At 52.6% G+C, this 21,367-nt stretch overlaps 1 protein-coding gene and 1 long non-coding RNA gene across 3 annotated transcripts in view; one reads left to right on the forward strand and one right to left on the reverse strand.

The window, feature by feature from the left end:
* Positions 1-3,039: 3,039 nt before the first annotated feature.
* CUNH16orf74 (chromosome unknown C16orf74 homolog) overlaps positions 3,040-21,367 on the forward strand; it is a 29,018-nt gene continuing 10,690 nt past the window's right edge. Inside the window, exons 1-2 of one of the 2 annotated variants that reach the window (XM_052727095.1) lie at positions 3,040-3,228; positions 6,894-6,939. In XM_052727095.1, coding sequence (XP_052583055.1) covers positions 3,055-3,228; positions 6,894-6,939 — 220 coding nt within the window. In that variant the 5' untranslated portion in view covers positions 3,040-3,054. Of the gene's footprint in view, positions 3,229-3,324; positions 3,484-6,893; positions 6,940-21,367 lie in introns of those variants that run through there. The other variant, XM_052727096.1, reaches the window with a different exon arrangement.
* On the reverse strand, positions 12,839-20,787 carry LOC128103037 (uncharacterized). The gene is made up of 2 exons (XR_008215620.1): positions 20,252-20,787; positions 12,839-13,756 (listed from the first exon to the last, which is right to left on the reverse strand). It is a non-coding gene; the product is annotated as an uncharacterized LOC128103037 (long non-coding RNA).

Raw genomic sequence — 21,367 nt, forward strand, 5'->3', positions numbered from 1 at the left:
GGCTCCTCAGGCAGCCCTGCTGGCTGGGCAACTGACAGGTGGCTTCCTCTGAGGATGGATGCTGGCATCCATCACACCCCATCCTAGGCCTGGGGACTCAGGCCTTCCTGGCCCTCCCACTTATGTCCTTGCAGAGGGCGGCTGCTGCATGCCAGCCAGGCCCTGCACTTCACACTGAGTGCCCCATGGCAGCAGGGCAGCCAGAGGAGCAGGCAGAGTGCTAGGTGAGACTCCCGTGGTGGCAGGGAACCAAACAGGGAGGAGCAGAGGGATGAAGAGGAGCAGCCAGGGAGGCAGGCATGCCTCCACTCCCATCTGCATCTTTCCTGGCCACACCCAGAACTTTCTCAGCCTTTTTCTAGTCTGCCTCCCCTACCAGGCCAGCCCCACCCCAGTCTGTAGAGCTTCCTGATGCCTGTTTCTGGCTCTCCTTGGTCCTCAGAGTCTAATGCCAAGAAGGGCAGATGCACCCGACGCAGGAAGTACTTGGATTGTGTAGAATGGCACACAGAAACTGCTCCTGAGGCTGATAATCCCTGGGGCTGAGAAGGGAGTGGGGAACCAACTGTCCCACTGCCCACACAGATAGAAGGGGTCCCAGAGCTCAAAGGGGACCTGACTTCACAGTCACCCACCCAGGCCAATACCTAGGATGCCCAACCTGGCCACTGCCCTGCCCTAAAGCTCCAGATGATTCAGAGAGGGCTTCCCAGGTATGACCTGGTCATCAATGTCTCTGCAGCTGTTTACCACTGGAGGTTAAGGTGACCCTCCTCCTCCAGAACTCAGTGTCCCAGAAGCTTCCAACAGCATCCTGCCAAAAAATCAGCCATGTACCTCAGCACAAGGCCCAGCCTGCCTGCCAGATGGGCTCTTGACACTAAATTTTCAGGTCTCTATTGTGGCCAGCTGTCACTGGGTGATGATTACTCCTTCCCAGCCTTGCTTGGTCCAGCTAAGTCAGACTCCAAGCTGGACAAAGGTGGGGACAATGACCACATCTGTTTTCACTTACTTTTTCTGAGACTTTTCTTGTAGCCTAGGCTGGTCTTGAACTTGTTATGTGGCCGAGGATGGCCTTGATGATCCCCTTGCCTCCACCTCCGGAGTGCTGGAGTCTCGGTTGTATTGGGTTCTGGTGCCTGCCATGCTAGGCAAGCACTACCAGATGAGCCACACCCACTTTTTCTCATTTTGAGCTCCCTAGGTGACTCCTGCAGGTTGTTGGCTCAGAGAGCAACTGGGAAATACTCCAGGGCTCTCATCTCCGAGCTGTGGCGCCCTAGGGACAGGGGTAGTTTTGGTACTCCTAACATCAGAGGACAGTGCTACTGGTGGAGGTTCGGGGAGCAGCTCAGCCACACCTGGGGGAGGGGGTGGGTGGTGGAGAGAGAAGCCGTAGTCCAGAGGACTCAGACCCAAGTTCTCAGAGGCCATGTGGAGGAGCCCCCATCTCCATCACCCTGTATCCTCTCTGTCACCGCCTCCCCCCCTACACACACACACACACACACACACACACACACACACACACCAGAATGACTGGTTTTCCCTCCCTAAGGACAACTCAGATGTTCAGTCCAGAAGCTCTATTTGCTGGGTGGCCTGTGACTTCCCTAAGCCAAGGTTCCCACATTGAGGATAAGTGACATCTACCCTGGAGGGGTGTCACAGGCATGTGGTGATATCAAGGCCTCTTGACTTGTTGGCACCGGATCAGTACCAGTAGGAAAGAACAAACCCAAATTCTGGGGAAATTTGGAAGCTGGGAGACAGGCTGACCTCCACCAGAACCTGAATTTGGCCAACCCAGGTCCTTTACCATCCAGAACAGGAATTCAAGGACTCTTGCTGCTATCCCCAGGGGGCTCCCATATGTCCTTTGCTACCATGAGAGGAGATAGTTTGGAGTAACCCTGCCACATTGCTGCAGAGGGCAAAACCTGAACATAGAGCCATTGGCAGCTCAGGAAGTAGCCTGTTGGGAGGGGACATAACCTTGGCTCTTGGGAGGTACCAGGGATCCCTTGAGAAAGTTGGGGATGGAGGAGGCAAATGTTCATCAAATACTCGCACACATGTGAAAGCATCCCCTCCCTGCCCTGGGTGAAGGAACAGGGTCGGGGGACTGATGTGAGATGCTGTGCTTTGAAGTTGGGGACCAGAGCAAATGCCCTGCCCCAGGTGCTAAGCACTTTCTGCTCGTCCTGGTTCATGCCTGCAGACGGGCATGGCAGGCAGGAGCATAATGCTTGCCCAGGAATGCCCAGCTCACACCAAGACCTCCTGGGGGTTCAAGCTGGGGCAGCTCCCATCTTGTCCGAGGAAGGTGGGCGGTGACTATCCTGCCCACCCGCCCACTTCTGTTGGAATTCTGAAGAATGTATGATCCATTTCCTATCACTTTGGCTCGAACAAAGCCAGGGCCTGAAACTTCACTACATTCTTTTTTAGTGATATATCAAAGTAGGAAGATGAATACTTGTGTAGCCACCACAGGGATTCCACTCTCCTGTCCTGGACTCAGTCTCCCCTTGTAATCCCTGGGAAAATAGCACCGGGTGTTGGAGACCTGGAGCTTGTAGAGTGGGCATGGCACGCGACAGGCTTGTGACAAAGAATTGAGCTAGGCAGCTGAGTGGGGCTTTGAGGAGGGCCTCCTGAGAAAGCCATTAAGAGACAGGCCTGGAAGCCACGCCTGGGGTTGGAAGTGTGTGGGTGTGTGACTCAGTAGTGCACATTTGCTGGGCTTGTGGAGGAGGGGAAATGGGGAAGCCATGTCGTATCTCTGGCACCGAAAACATAAAAACAAAGAAGACTGGGCATTGGCCCATGTTTGTGATCCCAACACTTGGGAGACAGAGGCCAGAGGGTCAGGGGTTCAAGGGCAGACTGGGTGGGCTGCCAGAGACCCTATCTCAAAGCATACAAAGAAAACATGATGCTAGCTAGCCTTAGGGGTAGGGAGTCGGGAGGCGGCAGCCCGAGTCCTCTTAGCCTGCACCTTCAGGTCCTCTGCCAGCTGTGGCGGACGGAGGCACGTGGCCAGTCAAAATGCCAGAACCCAGCAGCGGGGAAGCCCGCGGGTCACCATGCCACCTGAACCTCCCAACCGCAGCGACGAGCTGGGGGGCGTTACTTCTACGTCTCTGCAAGAGAGGAGGAGCCCGGTGCCCCTTTCCCTCTACAGCACCGGGGACAGCCAGCCGGGTGCCCAAACTTTCCCGGGTACAGGGAGCGCGGCGGGGGTGGGGGAGGCGGGCTGGGAGGCGCGGCGGCCGGGGTTGTGACAGCTCCCAGGGCGGGCTGCGGGGCGGAGCGGCCTGGGCGGCGCCGCCCTCCAGGTGCCGGGCGGGGGCCGAGGCCAGCGCCGCTGCGGGGAGAGCAGGCCGGGCCATGACCCCCGCGGCCCGCGGCTGCAGGCGTGTCGCCTGGTGTCCCGCAAGGCCGCCAGCGTCCGCGCCCAGCGCGCCCCAGAAAGAGGTGAGTGCGCGCGCGCCGTGCGCGCCACGGCGGACGCACCGGGACATGGGAGGGACCCAGGACAGGGGACCCCAGGGCCGTGGAGACCAGGACCGTGGGGATCCCGAGGTGGGGTGGGAAGCCGGGACGGTGGAGAGATTAGGGTTGCAGAACCCGGGAGGGTAGGTATCCCAGGGTGGGGTGGAGACGCCGGGGGAGGGGCTGTGGAGACCCCCAGGTGGTGGGGACTCGAGAGTGATTGGGGGACCCTTTGGCCCCAGGCGTCCCACAACTTCCCGCAGACTTCGCTGCCCAGCTCGGCTCCTTTTGGCCGCGTGCCTGGCATTGGGCGGGGGCGTGTCCCGCGCGTGGCAGCCTCAGGCCCCTCTATGCACCGGGCTTGGCTGTCAAGTTGCCAAGCAGTCGGGCGAGGTGGGGGCAGGAGGCCTCGGGAGGAACCGCTTCCCTCCACCAAGTGTTTCGAATGCATTATTGATGAGCTGCCTCGCTTAGGGGCGCCCAGCACATCAAAGCAGCTCCGTGAGACCGCAAAGGGCGACCCGCGCAAAGCAGGCACTTCTCCTGGCAGGGCTGGCCTGGGCAGATCTGGGGAGGTGCTTATTTAAAAGAGGACCCGCAGCTTCCCTGGGGGACCCTGAAGGCAGGAGGGACTTCTGGCCTTTGCCAAGAGAACAGTGTAGCAGCATTGTAGAAGTCATTCCCGAGAGAGTATAGAAATGCCAGAACACACCCTGTTTTACAGATGAGGAAACTGAGTCCCAGGGGGCTTCTCCCGAGTGGCAAACTCTGATGTCTCTCTCCAGCCTGAGACACTTCCAGGAGGCCCTGTCTTGGGTTGTGTTACCAGCTAAGAGAACCCCTTACCTGTCCAGACCCCTTTCCTACCCAGGCCACAATGTAGACTGGTGCTGCCTAGGCCATACCCACCTCCGGTCCTGTCCTGGTCCCCTCCCCTGGGTCCAGGTCCTCTGCACAGGAGAGAGGCGGTGTATTTATGGAAAGACTTAATCCCTCCACCAGCCCCAAGGCCTGGAAAGCTGTGTCTAATCTGTCCCTGGAAGGCCTCAGCTGGTGGGCACGCACCAGGCAGGAGTGTGCGTCCCTTAGGGAGGTGTAGGTCACTCGGGAGACTCCTCGTCCTCCTCCTGGGCGGAGGACGCTGAGATGTCAGTGCTTAGCCAGCAGTCGGCCTGTGCCAGATCTGTGCTGGCTGTTTTCACCCTCACACCAGCCCTCTAACCAAAGCCTCTTCTTGTCCCCATTTTAAAGGCAGGAAACTGAGGCAAGGAGGTAGATAAGACCAAGTGTTAGCCCTGAGGCAGCAGGGAACGGCTCTCATCCTGGGGTGGGAAAGCTAGGCCAGACCTGTAGAATCATGGGAAATAAACCCACCATAGAGACTGATGGAGGATAGCCCACTCAAAAGAAACCCATCATTCTCCAGGCCCCACACAGCCTTGGTTTCCTGATAGTAGCCACTAAGGTCATAGTACCCATCTCTCCTATGTCCCTGTGTTCAATCTTTCAGAAAAAAAAATTTTTTTTTCAATTTATTTTCATGTGTACGAATGTTTTGCTTGCACGTCTGTCTGCCCCATATACATGCCTAGTGCCCTTGGAGGGCACTGGATCCCGTAGAGCTGGAGTTACAGATGGTTGTGAGCTACCATGGGATGCTGGGAACAGAATCCAGGTCCTTTGCAAGAAAAATAAATGCTCCTAACCACACCCCATCCCACCCTCCATGTTCAATCTTGACTGCTACAGAAACCGTGAGGACACTCTCTTGCACTGTAGGCTTTATTGTTTAGCAGATGTTTTTAATGGTATGAAGAGAGAGTAGGGCATTAAGTACCACAAAGTGGCCCAGAGCAGGCAGCAGGCTGGTGAGAAGCTGGGGCTAGCCCTAGGTGGGGTCTTGGTGGCTTTTGGCCTCTCTAGTTTCCTTGAGACTTTCAGGTTGGCAGGCTGGCCTTGGCGGGGAGGTACCTCAGCCAGCATCTGTTCTCAGCATGGTGCCTGGGCTGGAATTGAAAGAATTCTAATCCTGTCACACAAAGTGACCTTCCTAAGCAAGGAAGAAACCCAGATGTGAGTGTGCCCATGGTGCTTGAAGCAGGAAACTGCTCTGCTGTGTGTGGGAGCTTGGGAAACAGCTGAGGGACCAGGTTGCCCTGCCCAGCCTCCTCCAGCCTCTCAGGTAGCCAATGGTCTGACTGCTCCTGCACAGCCTGGTCCTTAAAGGAGGGCTTTGTTAAGGAGGTGAGGCACAGTGCCACTCAGGCTGTCTTGGCAGGGTAATTCTCATCTCATGTGGGAGGTGACTGGGCAGAGACCATGGCCAGGGGGGCTCCCAGTCCGACTGCCCACTTACTATTCATTCTTCCACTCAAGACAGCTGATGTCGGAATCAGGGCTATGGCTAAAGTAGCCAAGGTTCCAAAGGAGAAAGTGAAGAGGCCCAGCTCCGGCCAGTTGCTGGTCCCCACTGAACCACATGGGGGACCCAGGCATCCTGCCTTCAGCCTGGGGCCTGTCACTCCATCCCTCAGCAGCTCTAGGTTTGTGTTGCCCCGGCGGAGCCCAGTCCCCCCAGACGCAGGCTGGAGCCTGCCTTCTGGGAGCAGGTGCACACCACAATGACTTCTTTTTCCTGGGTTGCAAGCCTGTGAAAGCCAGGTGGCGAAGTCACTCCTGATGGACACTGGTCCACGGAAGACCTCATTGCCCACTTTGTGTCTCTTCCCCCGCCTCCTGCTTGTATTGATCAATTGAGTTCTAAGGAAGGAGTGGCAGGAAGGTCAGGAGAACATGGGTGGGAGCTGTTCTGATTCTTCACGGACTAGGGACACACGGACTAGCCTGTTAGAGTTCAATCCATTCCAGTAATCTGTACTGAGAAGACAGGGGGCTGGACTGTGGCTCAGTGGTACAGTGGACATGCCTGCTGTGCACGAGGTCCTGGGTTCTATCCCCAGCACCACAATGAATGAATGAAGTAGACAATGAAGTAGAATGTGGGCACTGACTAGAACACTTGAGAAGTCAGCAGAGAAGGTTACAGATGGGAGATTATGTGCCGTGGTGGGTTTCATCTGCCCCACAGCCTGCGGGTCCTCTATCCCTGAGGCCGACCACTGTCCTGTGGCCCCTGAAAGGAGAGACTGGAGTGTTGCTTCCACACCCTCAATCCTGACCAACCTCACCTGAACTTTCCTGGACAGCAACCCTCTGCCCCTGGCACACACTGTGCCCAGATGTGGTCAGCAGGCACTGTGACCTCGTAGCTGGCTTGTTCCATCACTGCTTCCTGTTGTGTGCCCGCCCAGCTGGCCAAGTGGGGGCCTGGCTACATATGGCCGGGACAGTGACATCCTCGTCCTTCTCTGAGTGTTCCCCTCTCTTCACAGGCCTGCGGAGGCGACGCCATGGGGCTGAAGCCCTCCTGTCTGAAAGGTAAGACAGAGTGGGGGTGCTGGGGCAAGGGGACTGGGGGAGCAGGGAAGGAGGAGCTGGGCTGGAGATAGTGTGGGATGACCCAGAGGCCTGGGATGCTGGTCCAGACTGATGGGTCCCCGTCTGTAAAGGCAAACCATATATACAGTAGGTACTCTATAAATGTTTACTCTGCCTCTGTGAGCCCCCTCCAGACCTTCCTTCACCAGAGGTTGGTACCCAAAGGCTTCAACTTTCTCCTCAGAGGGGAAGTCCCAGAAAAAGAGGGTATCTGGGAAAGGGGAAGGAAGCCTGAGTAAGAAGCCAGGCATAGCTTGGGGAATTGCTTCCCAGGACACCCTGGATACCTGCCCTCACCCAGGCAAGAGGTCAGCTTGGCTAGTACTGAGAGAGAGAAAAAGGCCATCAAAAAGTTCTAGAAGGTGGGGGGCTGGAGAGATGGCTCAGCAGTTAAGAGCACAGACTGCTCTTCCAGAGGACCCGGGTTCAATTCCCAGCACCCACGTGGCAGCTAAAAACTGTCTCTAACTCCAAGATCTGACACCCTCACGTAGATATATCTGGAGGCAAAACACAAATGCAAATAAAATAAAAATAAATAATTTTTTTTTAAAAAAGTTCTAGAAGGGTGCAGAATTAGTGAGTGGTATTGGTGGAGGCAGCACAGACCTCTTCTGATATCCAGAGGGAACCTGAGGCATTATGGCCCCTGTGGGAGACACCTGAAACCTTCTGATGTCCCCCTGTGACACAGGCGTGGTCCCCACCCTCATCTTCCAGCCTTGAGGTCCAGACCTGCCCTGGACAGCCCTGCAAGGTAACAGAGGCCCACCCCCAACTGCTTGTCGGCATCCAGCTTGCTGTGACTCCATCCGTCTCCACAGCTCTCCCAGGCTGCAGGAGCCATTCCAGTCTTAGTTCTCACTGCCTAGGGTGTTTCCTTTCCTTTTCTTTTCTTCTTTGTTGCTGTTGTTTTTTTGAGACAGGGTTTTCTGTGTAACAGTCCTGGCTGTCCTGGAACTCACTCTGTAGACCAGGCTGGCCTCGAACTCACAGAGATCCACCTGCCTCTGCCTTCCAAGTGCTGGGATTAAAGGCGTGCACCACAACACCCAGCCCAGTGTGTTTTTCTTGATGGCCACTGCCAAACACGTACTCACTACCCCACATGCTGAACCACTAGCCTGAACTCTGCTCCCTGCCCACCCCAGGCTCCCCTCCTCAGCCTTCTCATGCACTTCTGCCCTCCAAGATCAGCCTGCTCAGAGTCTCGTGTTCCCCAACCTGCTCAAAGCTCTGGAGACCTGAACAACGGCCTTGATTTCCTTGTTCATAAAGTGGGGTCATGACATGGCATGGCTGTGGTGGTCAGGAGTGCCAGGCTCCCAGGGCTCAGGCTGCCCCTGGAGTGCTACTCCTGTGATTATCTCATCCCCATACCCTTCTGTTTCCTGGGCTTTCCAGCCCCTACTCCGAGGTCTTAGGAGACTTGAGGTCTCTGGGTACAGCTAAGGCATTGATTGCAGTTCACATGAACAAGATGAACTTCCAGGAAGACAGATAGAACCTTCCCCCCAGGAGAAATGGAAAGGCTGGGAAGGAGTGGGTGGATGTCTCCTGAGCTGCTTCTTACTTTTTGTGGGGGATGGAGGGGGAGCAGATATAGGACAGCATCTGATTGGCCCAACTGAGGTCTTGCACCTTGGCCTGGGAGGGTGGGGCATCTTGACTGTCGGCTCCACCAGAACTTCTAGCAAGGGGGGCACTGTGCAGCTTGCAGGATGGCCCAGATGTTGGAGGAGCAGAGTCAGCCCTCACCACACTCCAGAGCTGGCTCTCTCTAAGACCCCAGGCTCCCAGGAGCAGGTGAATGAGTGCCCATGTGTGGGAGTGGCTGAACGTGGGGCAGCTGGTGGCAGGGTGGTTAAAGCCTGAGTGGGCCCTTCTCTTGCTGTGGCCATGAGTCTTAGCCTCATCGTGGCTGTGGCTCCTCTGTCTCTGTAGCTGTGAATTCACGTGTCTCTACTGTGTCTGTGGGTCCTCCTAGTGGCCCGCACAAAGCATCTCTGTGATGTCACTTTTCTGTAACCATGTAGAATGGACAGTTTACCTGGTGAGTAGTGAGTGCACAGTTTGGGGATATACCAGTGAGTGCACAGTTTATGGATATACCAGTGAGTGCACAGTTTGGGGATATGCCAGTGAGTGCACAGTTTGGGGATATACCAGTGAGTGCACAGTTTGGGGATATACCAGTGAGTGCACAGTTTATGGATATACCAGTGAGTGCACAGTTTGGGAATATACCAGTGAGTGCACAGTTTATGGATATACCAGTGAGTGCACAGTTTGGGGATATACCAGTGAGTGCACAGTTTGGGGATATACCAGTGAGTGCACAGTTTGGGGATATACCAGTGAGTGCACAGTTTATGGATATACCAGTGAGTGCACAGTTTATGGATATACCAGTGAGTGCACAGTTTGGGGATATACCAGTGAGTGCACAGTTTATGGATATACCAGTGAGTGCACAGTTTGGGGATATACCAGTGAGTGCACAGTTTGGGGATATACCAGTGAGTGCACAGTTTGGGAATATACCAGTGAGTGCACAGTTTATGGATATACCAGTGAGTGCACAGTTTATGGATATACCAGTGAGTTCACAGTTTGGGGATATGCCAGTGAGTGCACAGTTTATGGATATACCAGTGAGTGCACAGTTTGGGGATATACCAGTGAGTGCACAGTTTGGGGATATACCAGTGAGTGCACAGTTTATGGATATACCAGTGAGTGCACAGTTTGGGAATATACCAGTGAGTGCACAGTTTATGGATATACCAGTGAGTGCACAGTTTGGGGATATACCAGTGAGTGCACAGTTTGGGGATATACCAGTGAGTGCACAGTTTGGGGATATACCAGTGAGTGCACAGTTTGGGGATATACCAGTGAGTGCACAGTTTATGGATATACCAGTGAGTGCACAGTTTGGGGATATACCAGTGAGTGCACAGTTTGGGGATATACCAGTGAGTGCACAGTTTGGGGATATACCAGTGAGTGCACAGTTTGGGGATATACCAGTGAGTGCACAGTTTGGGGATATACCAGTGAGTGCACAGTTTATGGATATACCAGTGAGTGCACAGTTTGGGGATATACCAGTGAGTGCACAGTTTGGGGATATACCAGTGAGTGCACAGTTTGGGGATATACCAGTGAGTGCACAGTTTGGGGATATACCAGTGAGTGCACAGTTTGGGGATATACCAGTGAGTGCACAGTTTATGGATATACCAGTGAGTGCACAGTTTATGGATATACCAGTGAGTGCACAGTTTGGGGATATACCAGTGAGTGCACAGTTTATGGATATACCAGTGAGTGCACAGTTTGGGGATATACCAGTGAGTGCACAGTTTGGGGATATACCAGTGAGTGCACAGTTTGGGAATATACCAGTGAGTGCACAGTTTATGGATATACCAGTGAGTGCACAGTTTATGGATATACCAGTGAGTGCACAGTTTGGGGATATGCCAGTGAGTGCACAGTTTATGGATATACCAGTGAGTGCACAGTTTGGGGATATACCAGTGAGTGCACAGTTTGGGGATATACCAGTGAGTGCACAGTTTATGGATATACTAGTGAGTGCACAGTTTGGGAATATACCAGTGAGTGCACAGTTTATGGATATACCAGTGAGTGCACAGTTTGGGGATATACCAGTGAGTGCACAGTTTGGGGATATACCAGTGAGTGCACAGTTTGGGGATATACCAGTGAGTGCACAGTTTGGGGATATACCAGTGAGTGCACAGTTTGGGGATATACCAGTGAGTGCACACTTTGGGGATATACCAGTGAGTGCACACTTTGGGGATATGCCAGTGAGTGCACAGTTTAGTGCCACTGTGGGGTCAGTGCCCCTGACATCCTGTACTTACTTCTCTACAGTATCAACAGCTCTAAGGTCTTGTATATGTGGGCCCCAGGGTTCTTAGAGATTCCAGTGCTCAAATGCAGGGTATAGTCGGACTTTTCTTTGGGCCTCCAGTTCACAAATAACAACATGAAGACTTATTATTAATTATGAAAGCTTGGCCTTAGCTCAGGCTTTTTCCCAACCAGCTCTTATAACTTAACCTGTTTTTATTGATCTATGTTCTGCCACATGGCTCGGTTACCTCTCCTCTGTCTGACTTCTTCAGTGTCTTGCTGGTGCCTCTTGCACACTAGATTGATCCTGAGTTCCTCTTCCTCCCCGGAAGTCCCACCTATTCTATCCTGCCTAGCTATTGACCATTCAGCTCTTTATTAAACCAATCACAGTAACACATCTTTACACAGTGTAAACAAAAATTCCACAACAGCATGGACCAGGGTTTTTTTTCTGGCTTTATTCACTGAGCATCGTATTTTCCAGGCTCTGTTGTGGCAAGTGTCTGTATGTCATAGGACTGAGGAGTGTTGAGAATGAGGTGCCGGGGCTGGAGAGATGGCTCAGTGGTTAAGAGCACTGTCTGTTCCTCCAGAGGACCTGGGTTCAATTCCCAGCACCTACATGGCAGCTCACAACTATCCCTAACTCCAATTCCAGGATACCCAGCACCCTCATACATCCATATAGGCAAAACACCAATGCACATAACTTAAAAAAAAAAAAGAAAGAAAGAATGAGATGCCAATCTATGACAGCTAGGAAGATAGAAAGGGTTGGGACAGAGGCCAGGGTCCTAATATACACCTCAAAGACATGTCCCCAATGATCTAACTTCCTATTGGGCTTGTTTTTTACAACTATTCCCATGGTCTAGGGACCAGGACTATGACACATGGGCCTTTTAGGGACATTTAAGATCAAACTAGGTGGGGCTGGAGAGATGGCTCAGAGGTTAAGAGTACTGACTGCTCTTCCAGAGGTCCTGAGTTCAATTCCCAGCACCCACATGGTGGCTCACAACCATCTGTAATAAGATCTGGTGCCCTCTTCTGACCTATAGTCATACATGCTGTATACATAATAAATAAATCTTTATTTAAAAAAAAGAGATCAAACTAGGCATGTACCTGTAATCTCATCATTCATGAGGCTTAGGCAGGAGGATTTCTGCAAGTTTGAAGCCAGCCTGGGCAACATAGTGAGTCCCAGACCAGTCTGGGCTACACTGTCACCCTATCTCAACAAAAAAGCAGTAGACCTGTGGTCCAGCAGGATGGGACATGTTTTCTTTTTCTCCCAGCCATCAGTGGAGTCTTGCCTAGTTAGATCAGGATGTCCAAGATGGTTCAACCTGGGACATGGACTAATTCCCCCAACAGGATACACCTCTATCCTGCCCCCACCACAAGCCAAAAAGCCACACTGGTTGCCAAGGGCCCCTTCAAAGCATTACCTCTTGCAGTTTTTCTTGTATGCTTTGGGTGTGTCGGACCTTGGTCTGCCTCAGCCACCCAGCCTTGGTCCCTGGAGGTAATGAAGCCAAGAATGACCCACCAGCTCAGACCTTCCTCCACAGTAGAGCCTAGTTACACACACACACACACACACACACACACACACACACACACACACACACACACACACACAATGAGTGATGTTGTCCCATTGGCCTAGTCATGACTCAGTTTCCTGTGTGGCCTGCTCCAGCACAGCCACAGGATTGGCTCTTTGTGGTACTGTATGTTGTCTGTTTTGTTTCCATGAGATACTGTCTCATGCAGCCCAGGCTAGCCTCAAGCTCTATGTAGCCAAGGATGACTTTGAGTTCTATACTGTTGCTTTAATAGGTAAGCCATTGGATATTTGGGCATTATGGTGATGATGTGATGATGATGATGATGATGATGATGATGATTTGTTTGGAATAAATCTCAGGAATCAGAATGATCAAATGGCTGTTTTATTTGGGGGCTTAGCCTGGGAAAGGCTCTTTTCTGTGAATTCTACATGGACTAAATCATTTGTCTCCAAGACAAGGAGACTGAAGCCCAGAGAGGACGTCCGGCTTCCCTGGGGTCACACAGCTTTGGCCCAGGCAGTGTTTGCATTCTTCCAGAAGCCTTGCTCTAGCCACTCCATCATCCGCCTCCATCCTCACGCAGTCCTCTTCTGTCTCCTATGTGCTCAGGCAGCTCCCCTCTCATCGTCTGTTCCTCTTCGCTTCTGAGTGCGCAGTTGCTGGGCTCAGTCACCCGGTTCCAGGATGCTGTCTCTGTGAGGTTCTCAGCCTGATTAAACCTTCAAACACCTCGTTCTAACAAGGCTGGATTCACCCTGGAGCCAGTTCACCCCTGGAGGTGGGGGAGTGCTGCTGTCACTCATGGGGCAACAGGCAAGGGACCCAGCCGGGACCTCCCTAGATCCTCTGTCCCTCCATCCCCAAGACTGCCCCTGGGACTCAGCTGTTTCTAGTTTATCTTCCTTGTAACATTCCCAGCTCCAGGCTATGTCGGGGCTCCAGATCAGCTCTGCTCCTTATCCAGAGCGTGCACACAGCACAGAGCAGCTAACTCTCCAGTGCATAGCACAACATCCGGCCACCCCAGAGCCTGGCTCAGCTTAGCACTCCAAACTCATTTCCCATGAATCCCCATGACAGGACGCCCCTGTGTGTGTCTCTGGGCTTAGAATTTTCAGGGAAAAGTGAGACATCCTCCACCCAGCCACACCATGGCTTGAGAATCATCTAGAGAATTCTACTGAGTTGCACATGTGGATTCTCCTGAGGGTTCACCAGCTGAGAGCACCGTCCCCTTAGAGGCCAGGACACTCAGAAATGTGTAGCTGTCATGGTGGCAGATCCTGGAGGCAGAAGGATGGTGAGCTAGAGGTTAGCCTGGCCTACACAGTGAACCCTTGTTTTTAAAAATATAAATTTTGGGGCCTGAAAAGATGGCTCAGTGGTTAAGGGCACTGACTGCTCTCCCAAAGGACGCAGGTTCAAATCCCAGCACCCACATGGCAGCTCACAACTATCTGTAACTCAAAGATCTGACCTGTAGGCAAAACACCAATGCACATAAAATAAAAAAGTAAACAAATTAAAAAAATTTTTAAAGAAAAAAAGTATTAATTTTGGGCTGGCAAGATGGCTCAGCAGTTAAGAGCACCTGTTCTTGCCAAGGGCTCGGGTTTGATTCCCAGTACTCCCACGGTGGCTCACAATTGTCCATAACTTCAGTCCCGGGGGTCCAACATTGTCTTCTGCTGTGTGTCAACACAGACCTATGTGCAAGCAAAACACTCACACACATAAAATATATAAATATTCTTTGAAAAGATAATATATTTCTTTTTTTTTTTTTTTTTTTTTGCTTTTTCGAGACAGGGTTTCTCTGTGTAGCTTTGCGCCTTTCCTGGAACTCACTTGGTAGTCCAGGCTGGCCTCGAACTCACAGAGATCCGCCTGGCTCTGCCTCCCGAGTGCTGGGATTAAAGGCGTGCGCCACCACCGCCCGGCAATATATTTCTTTTTTAAAGACTTTTGTTTGTTTGTTTGTCCAGACAGGGTTTCTCTATGGAACAGCTGTGGCTGTCCTGGAACTGGCTTTATAGACCAGGCTGACCTTGAACTTAAAGAGATCCACCTGTCTCTGCCTCCCCAGTGCTGAGACTCAAGGTGTACGCTACCACCTCCTGGCTAAGACTCATTCATTTTTAAGTATGTGTATGTGTGTGAGTATGCACACGTGAGTTCAGGTGAGGCTGGAAGAGGATGTCAGAGTCCCCAGAACTAGAACTACAGGTGGTTGTGAGCTGCCTGATGTGGGTGCCGGGAACCACACTCAGGTCTCAGGCCCTCTGCAAGAGCAGCAAATGCTTCTGACCACTGTGCTATCTCCCCAGCCTCCATCCCCAAATATTAATTTCTCAGTGGCACAGTTTGGACCGTACAGTGCTGCCTGCCTCAGTGACCCCTGCTTCCCACACCTGTTCTTCCCCACGGTCTGATTCCCGCCACTTTGTCTCCTTCTGCCTCAGGGCCGTTGCACCGGCTGCTCCCTCTGCCTGAGATACAACTCTCCATACTCAGGGTGGCTCCAGTCCAGTCCAAACGAATGTTGGGGTCACTCATGGCTCCTCAGCTTCTTTCCTGTACCCCCTTACTGTGCCAGCCTAGGCTGTATGTTCACATAGCTGTCCATGGTTGTCTCCGCTCAGGGTCCCCGCACAGTGATGGTACATAGTGGATACTCAGTATGCTTGTTGGTAAAAGAAACCCTGCCCCTTTACCACCCTGGTCTGGTCTCTACTCCCAGAGCAGGCATTCAGCCTCCTGGAGTCCCATGTGTATCTAGCTTCTTTGGGGACTCAGATACACCCGATCCCTACCCCATGGTAGTGGCATTGCCAGGCATTGAGGTTGGGGACTCCCCTTGAAAGCTGGAGCCCATTTTATAGATGGGGAGATTAAAAGCCAGGAGATGAAGGACATAGTACAGCAGAGATGGGAGGTGACTTAGGAGGGCTGAACAGGGTCCCCCTCAGGTAAGCATCACAGACTGTAGGGTCCTTGCTTTTTTGGACGAGGTCTGTGTATTAGCTGAGGATCTTTGATGAGCTCACACTTGATTTGAGGGACTCTATCTAAACTCTAAACCCATTGATTGGCGTCTTCATGGGCAGAGAGACATGGGCAGATGGCCATGAGAAGCGTCAGCAGAGCCTGTGGACATGGGAGCTACTTGGAACCAGGAGAGGCAGGAAAGAGTCACTCTTGGGGCCTCCCTAGGGCTCCTGGCCCCAAACACCACCTCCATGGCAGGCTACTGATCTCCAGAGCTGTGGGGCATAAAGTCCCACTGTCTCAAGTCACACAGTTTGTGGTCATTTGTTAAGCAAGCCCCAGGACACTTGCCCATGCTGGAGGAGATAGACAGAGGTTGGCCCAAGTGGCTGATGGAGCCCAATCCATCAACACAAAGTTGGTCGGCCAGTCTCTGTGTCCTCCTGGGAGCTTAGAAAGAAGGGGGCGAGGAGGGCTGTACCTCCATTGTCACAACTCCTAAGGTAGTGGTTCTCAACCTGTGGGTCACAGGGGTCCCCAAAGATAGTCAGAAAATACAGATATTTATATTATGATGCATAACAGTAGCAAAAATACAGTTAGGAAGTAACAACAAAAAGAATTTTATGGGGGCAGTCACCGCAACATGAATAGGTGTATTAAAGGATCACAGCATTAGGAAGGTTGAGAATCACTGTCCTAAGGGAGCAGGAGAGTAGAATGGTCTCCAGAGAGAGTCAGATTCAGCTTTTGGAAATGCGTGCCTTTTAGCTCTGAAAGCCAACTCTAAGACTCCAAAAGAGGAAGGGAAGAGGGAGGGCCAACACCAGCCCCACTATCACCCACCCCTAACTCTGGCCTGCTCATTAAAGTCCCCTCTAGACCACCAGCTAACAGGAGCCCCCTAGGCTAGCAATTAGACCCCAAGACCTGACAACTAGGCCAGCATACTGACCTGTGGGTCAGTAGAATAAATAAAGTACCTTCATTTCTTCTAGCCCCCCCTTTTTTTTTGCTCAAGGGATCCCCAGATGGTTGGGTACCCCACTCAGAACTTTCTAGCCCAGGGATGCAAAGTTTTGACACATATGAGAGCCATCCAGAGTGTCTCAGGGGGTCTGCGGCAATATGGCCTCCAGGATGGGTCAGGTGTTGTGTGCTGGGTCCCAACTATCCCCATTATAAACAATAATTTATTAGTTTCCATAATCAGATCTATGTAGATTTGACCTTACAGGCTTAGTACAGTGTGCTACTCTGTACAAACAGGAAAAATATTCAGTGGTCCAAAAAGCCTATTGATTTTTCCACAGTGGTAAACTGGGGTACTTGTTTTCCAAAGCTGACAGCATAGCCAAAGTCTTCAAAATACAAATTACATGTGTATGTATGTCTTTATATGTATATGGCCAGGCATGGGGGCACACACCTTTAAGCCCAGAACTCGGGAGGCAGAGGCAGGCAGATCTCTGTGAGTTTGAGGCCAGCCTGGTGTGTGTATATATGTACTTACATGTATATATATATTTCTATAAAAAGGCTGGTACCGGGCCTGTAGTTCAGTTGGCAATCACAGCATTCAGCAGGTGGAGGCAGGAGGATCAGAAGTTCAAGATCATCTTCAGCTATATAGAAAGTTCTAGGCCACCCAGGGCGGTCAACACAGGGACCTAAAGACTGATCCAGATCTCCTTCTGGAACCTTCTGTACAGAGCCTGCCTGGGCAGCTCCAGGCTGAGCTCTGAGTGTGCTGATCTTGAAAGCCTGTTTGAAATTCGGGGGTGTGTGATGATTGATCCAGCCCCATTCTGTGCCCCAGGCATGTCCAGCTCCCTGCCACACTCTAGGACTTAGCCCTCTTGTGTCCCTTGTCACTAGTGCTTAGGCTAAGCCTCAGCGGCACCTGATGTCCTCAGGAATTAGGGCAGCAGCCCCAGTAGGTGGGATCAGATGCCCTCCCTAATCGCCTGTGCCACCCCCCGCCCCTGCGCTGCCGGAGCCACTTAATGAGGACCCCCGACTTGAAGCCACGCACTCAGGACTCAGAAGTCAGCACTCCACTGCCTGCTTACCTGCTCAGACACAACCAGGGTCAGGAGGCTGGCCAGCCTGCTCCTCCCATTTTTAAAGAATATGTTTGGCCAAGCGTGGTGGCACAGGCCTTTAATGCCAGCACTCTGAGGCAGAGCTGGTAGTTGGACAGGGGTAGTTTGAGACCAGCGGGAGCCACACAGAGAAACACTGTCTCGAAAAGAATATTCTCTCTGTATCCCTTAACAGTTCGATGCGTGTACACATTGTGTCACGGATCTATCCAGGGCTCTGCGCTGCCACTCCCCCAGCATGCCCCTAACACCTTAGCGTTCTGTTAAAGCACACTGGGTCCTTGATATTTTCAGGGCTTTGACAAGGGACCCCTGGCAGTGGTCCCTGGTGCCCCCTGCCCCCATCCACCACACGGCATATGGAAGTGCCGACAGGCACATTTTTTTGTCCCTCATTTTGCCGATCTGCTGGTGGAGAAAGCCTTCTTCCGGGAAACTCGGCTTCATTTTCTTTTTTGATGAGAGTTGAGTCCAGGCAGGCCTCCAGCTCACAATCCTCCTGCCTCAGTTTCTTGAGTGCTCTGAGTCTGTTCCCTGCTCAAAGAGGGAAGCAGGACGCTTCCTCAAAACACAGAGCCAGTGGAGGGCACTCTGGGGGAATGGGGCCCCCTGTGTGGGAGGTGCTGTGCCCCTCGTGTGGCCCCATCCTTCCAGGTGTGTGATAGGCTGTGGGGGAAGGGACTAGCAGGAAACCAGCAACCACCAGGTTCCAGGCCATGAACACATTCTGGGCCATTACCAAGAACAACACACACACACACACATGAAATTTTCTTGAGACATAGCTGAATATACAACTTATTTTGTAGCCCAGGATAGCCTCAAATTCAACAGTCATCCCCCTGCCTCAGCCTCCCAAATACTGGGATTATACAGATCACACCTGTGATCCTCAACTAACGTTGATTGTGTGTGCCTGTGCCTCTGTGTGTGCGTGTGCCCAGGTTCAGAGACAAACCCCACAGAATGGAGTATGGTGATTCATGCTGTCTTCTCAGCATGCAGGAGGCAGAGGCAGGAAATTCAAGAGTTCAAGGTCTGCACGACAGAGCAAGACCTTACCTCAAGAAATAAACAAGCTGGGCGATGGTAGTGCACGCCTTTAATCCCAGCACTCAGGAGGCAGAGGCAGGTGGATCTCAGTGAGTTCAAGGCCATCCTGGGCTACAGAGTGAGTTCCAGGACAGCCAGGGCTACACAGAGAGAGACCCTGTCTCAAAAAAAAAAAAAAAAAAAGAAAAGAAAGACAAACAAATGAAATGAAACAGAACAATTCTCCTGCCTCACCCTCCCAAGTACTAGGAAGACAAGTGCTGTTCATCTAGGAATAACAGATGTGTGCCATGAGTCTGGCTTTGTTTGTTTCCTGTGGCTTCTTATGGTCACCCCCAGAGGGCGGCTTCCTATGTTCATTTTAGGGTTGGCAGGCTGAGGGCCAGCGCTGACCAGTGACCAGTCCAGGCTGGACCCTGTTTTCTGCACTGAACCCTTGCTCTCCACAGCTGAGACCCCAGCAGCCTTCCGTGGGGGCCTGCAAGGTGGCAGGGACTGGCTGCTGGATGTGCAGGGTGCCCTCAGCCTGAACTGCCTGGCAGCCTCTTCACAGGCTCCTCTCAGTGCGAGCTCCAGCTGCAAGTCCCTGACGCAAGCAGGAGCTTTTCCCTTAATTGAAAAGAGATTTAAAACCATCTCTGTTGGGCCCAGGCTGCCGTGAAAAAGGTAAAAACCACGAGCGCCATCGGCCATCACCGACTCTGCAGTAACACTAGGCTTTCCCTATGGCTGGAATTATAAACAGAGGGCGAAGGGAAATGAAGACAACATGTCTGGATCCCTGGCAGGCCTTTGCCCTTGTGTTGTGAACGATTCTCAGCATTCCCTGCCCCTGCTCAGCCCCTGCACCCTGCCCCAGTGCCCTCTTCTCTGTCCCCCGTGAAGCTTTGATTGTCTTCCCCCCAACCCCCCCACCCCGCCGCCCCAGCAGCCTCCTGAGCTCTCACCATCCCCCCCCCCCCTCCAGCCACTAATGGCCTGTTGTTTGTCCTTGTCCCTCTGTGACCAGACTCTGAGTTTCTGTGCCTTCTGTGTCTTCAGGACCCAACATCAGATCCGTGTCACTTCCCTGTATCTTAGCATGGTGGACCCCACCTAGTGAAGTATTCAACTACCCGGGTCAGGCCCTTCTCTCCCCAAGCAGACCCTGTAATCCTTGAGGCCCACTGGCTGGGAAGAGAGGTCCCTTGGCAGTGGCGTTTTTTTTTTTTTTTTTTTTTTTTTTTGTTGTTGTTGTTGTTTTTGTTTTTTTGTTTTTCGAGGCAGGGTTTCTCTGTAGCTTTGCGCCTTTCCTGGGACTCACTTGGTAGCCCAGGCTGGCCTCGAACTCACAGAGATCCGCCTGGCTCTGCCTCCCGAGTGCTGGGATTAAAGGCTTGCGCCACCACCGCCCGGCTGGCAGTGGCGTTTTGTAAAAAGGGGGTGAAGTGAGCACATAGATCAGGAGGCTCGCTGGCTTTTATTCTGACGTAGGCAGGGGCTGTGGCTCACCCCATCCGTGGGAGCTCTCCTCATACTCGGACTAATTGGCACAAAGGGGAAGCATGTGATGGAGAGCTTCAGGAATGGCCAGGGTTTGGGAAACAAGCATAAGGTGGGGGAGGGGGGGTTATGGAAATATTGGCTAGCTACCTTTGATAGAAAAACATTTCCCACTCCGTTTCTGTTGCTGGAACCTGGCATCGGAGGCAGGGAAGGCTCTGTGGGCAAGCAGAGCAACATCTGCGGGGTCATTTTGATCCCAGTTGTGTGCCCAGCACGTGGAGCACTACCTGGTACACACACACACACAGTGGGTGCACAGACAGTGCCTGCTGTCAGGGCCTGAGCTCCTCCAGGGCCAGGGCTGGGCTCGGCCCTTTATTCAGAAGTGGGTCACAGAAGCCTGGCGCAACAAGTGGCCAGCCCTGGCCAAGAGAGGCCTCTTTCCCAAGTCCATGGCTATCCAACGAGAGAGGAAAAGGTGACCCCTGGGTGCCATGCGGAGACTGAGCCCCGTTCCTCCTGCCTCCACCTCCTGAGTACTGGACTGCAGGTGTGCACCACACCACGTGGTGCTGGGGCTAGGCTCAGGCTTTGTGCATGCTGGGCGAGCCCGCTACCTGCTAGGCCACATTGCCAGCTCCTAGAACCAGGAACATCCTGTCTAGCACCCACCCCAGCTGTATCCAGAGAATGGCAGAGCCCCTACACGTCGGTGGCGCTGCATACCAAGTGTCTGATATTGGTTGGTTTGGATTGAGTGCTAAGGAATAAACTGCCTGGCGTGAGTAACAGCTGGTGTTCCTGGAAGGTGCATTAGGAGGCCAGCTCTGGGGCTACTCACTTGAGTGGCCTGGGATAGTGTTAATGGCTGACAGTCTAGCTCAGTGGTTTCTCAGCGTCCCTGATGCTGTGGCCCTTTAATACAGTTCCTCATGTTGCAGTGACCCCCGACCAGAAAACTGTTTTCGTTGCTACTTCATGACTGTAATTTTCCTACATATTGTTATGAATTGTAATATAAATATCTGTTTTTCGATGGTTTTAGGCAACTCCTGTGAAAGGGTCATTTGACCTGGGGTCTCTACCTACAAGTTGAGAACCGCTGGTCTAGCCTGTCTGTGGGGTCATTATGTACTCCCAGCAGGGGAGAGGACAGAGGCTGAAACAGGTGGGGCCTTTGCCCGGTAGACTGAGGCCCAGCTGTCAGTCTGGCTCGCTGTACTGGGTTCAGCAGATTGGTTGGGGCTCCTTGTGTGTGAAAGT

The sequence above is a fragment of the Peromyscus californicus genome, unplaced genomic scaffold (assembly GCF_007827085.1).
Source record: "Peromyscus californicus insignis strain IS unplaced genomic scaffold, ASM782708v3 Scaffold_8__1_contigs__length_139910024, whole genome shotgun sequence".
Taxonomy (NCBI): domain Eukaryota; kingdom Metazoa; phylum Chordata; class Mammalia; order Rodentia; family Cricetidae; genus Peromyscus; species Peromyscus californicus.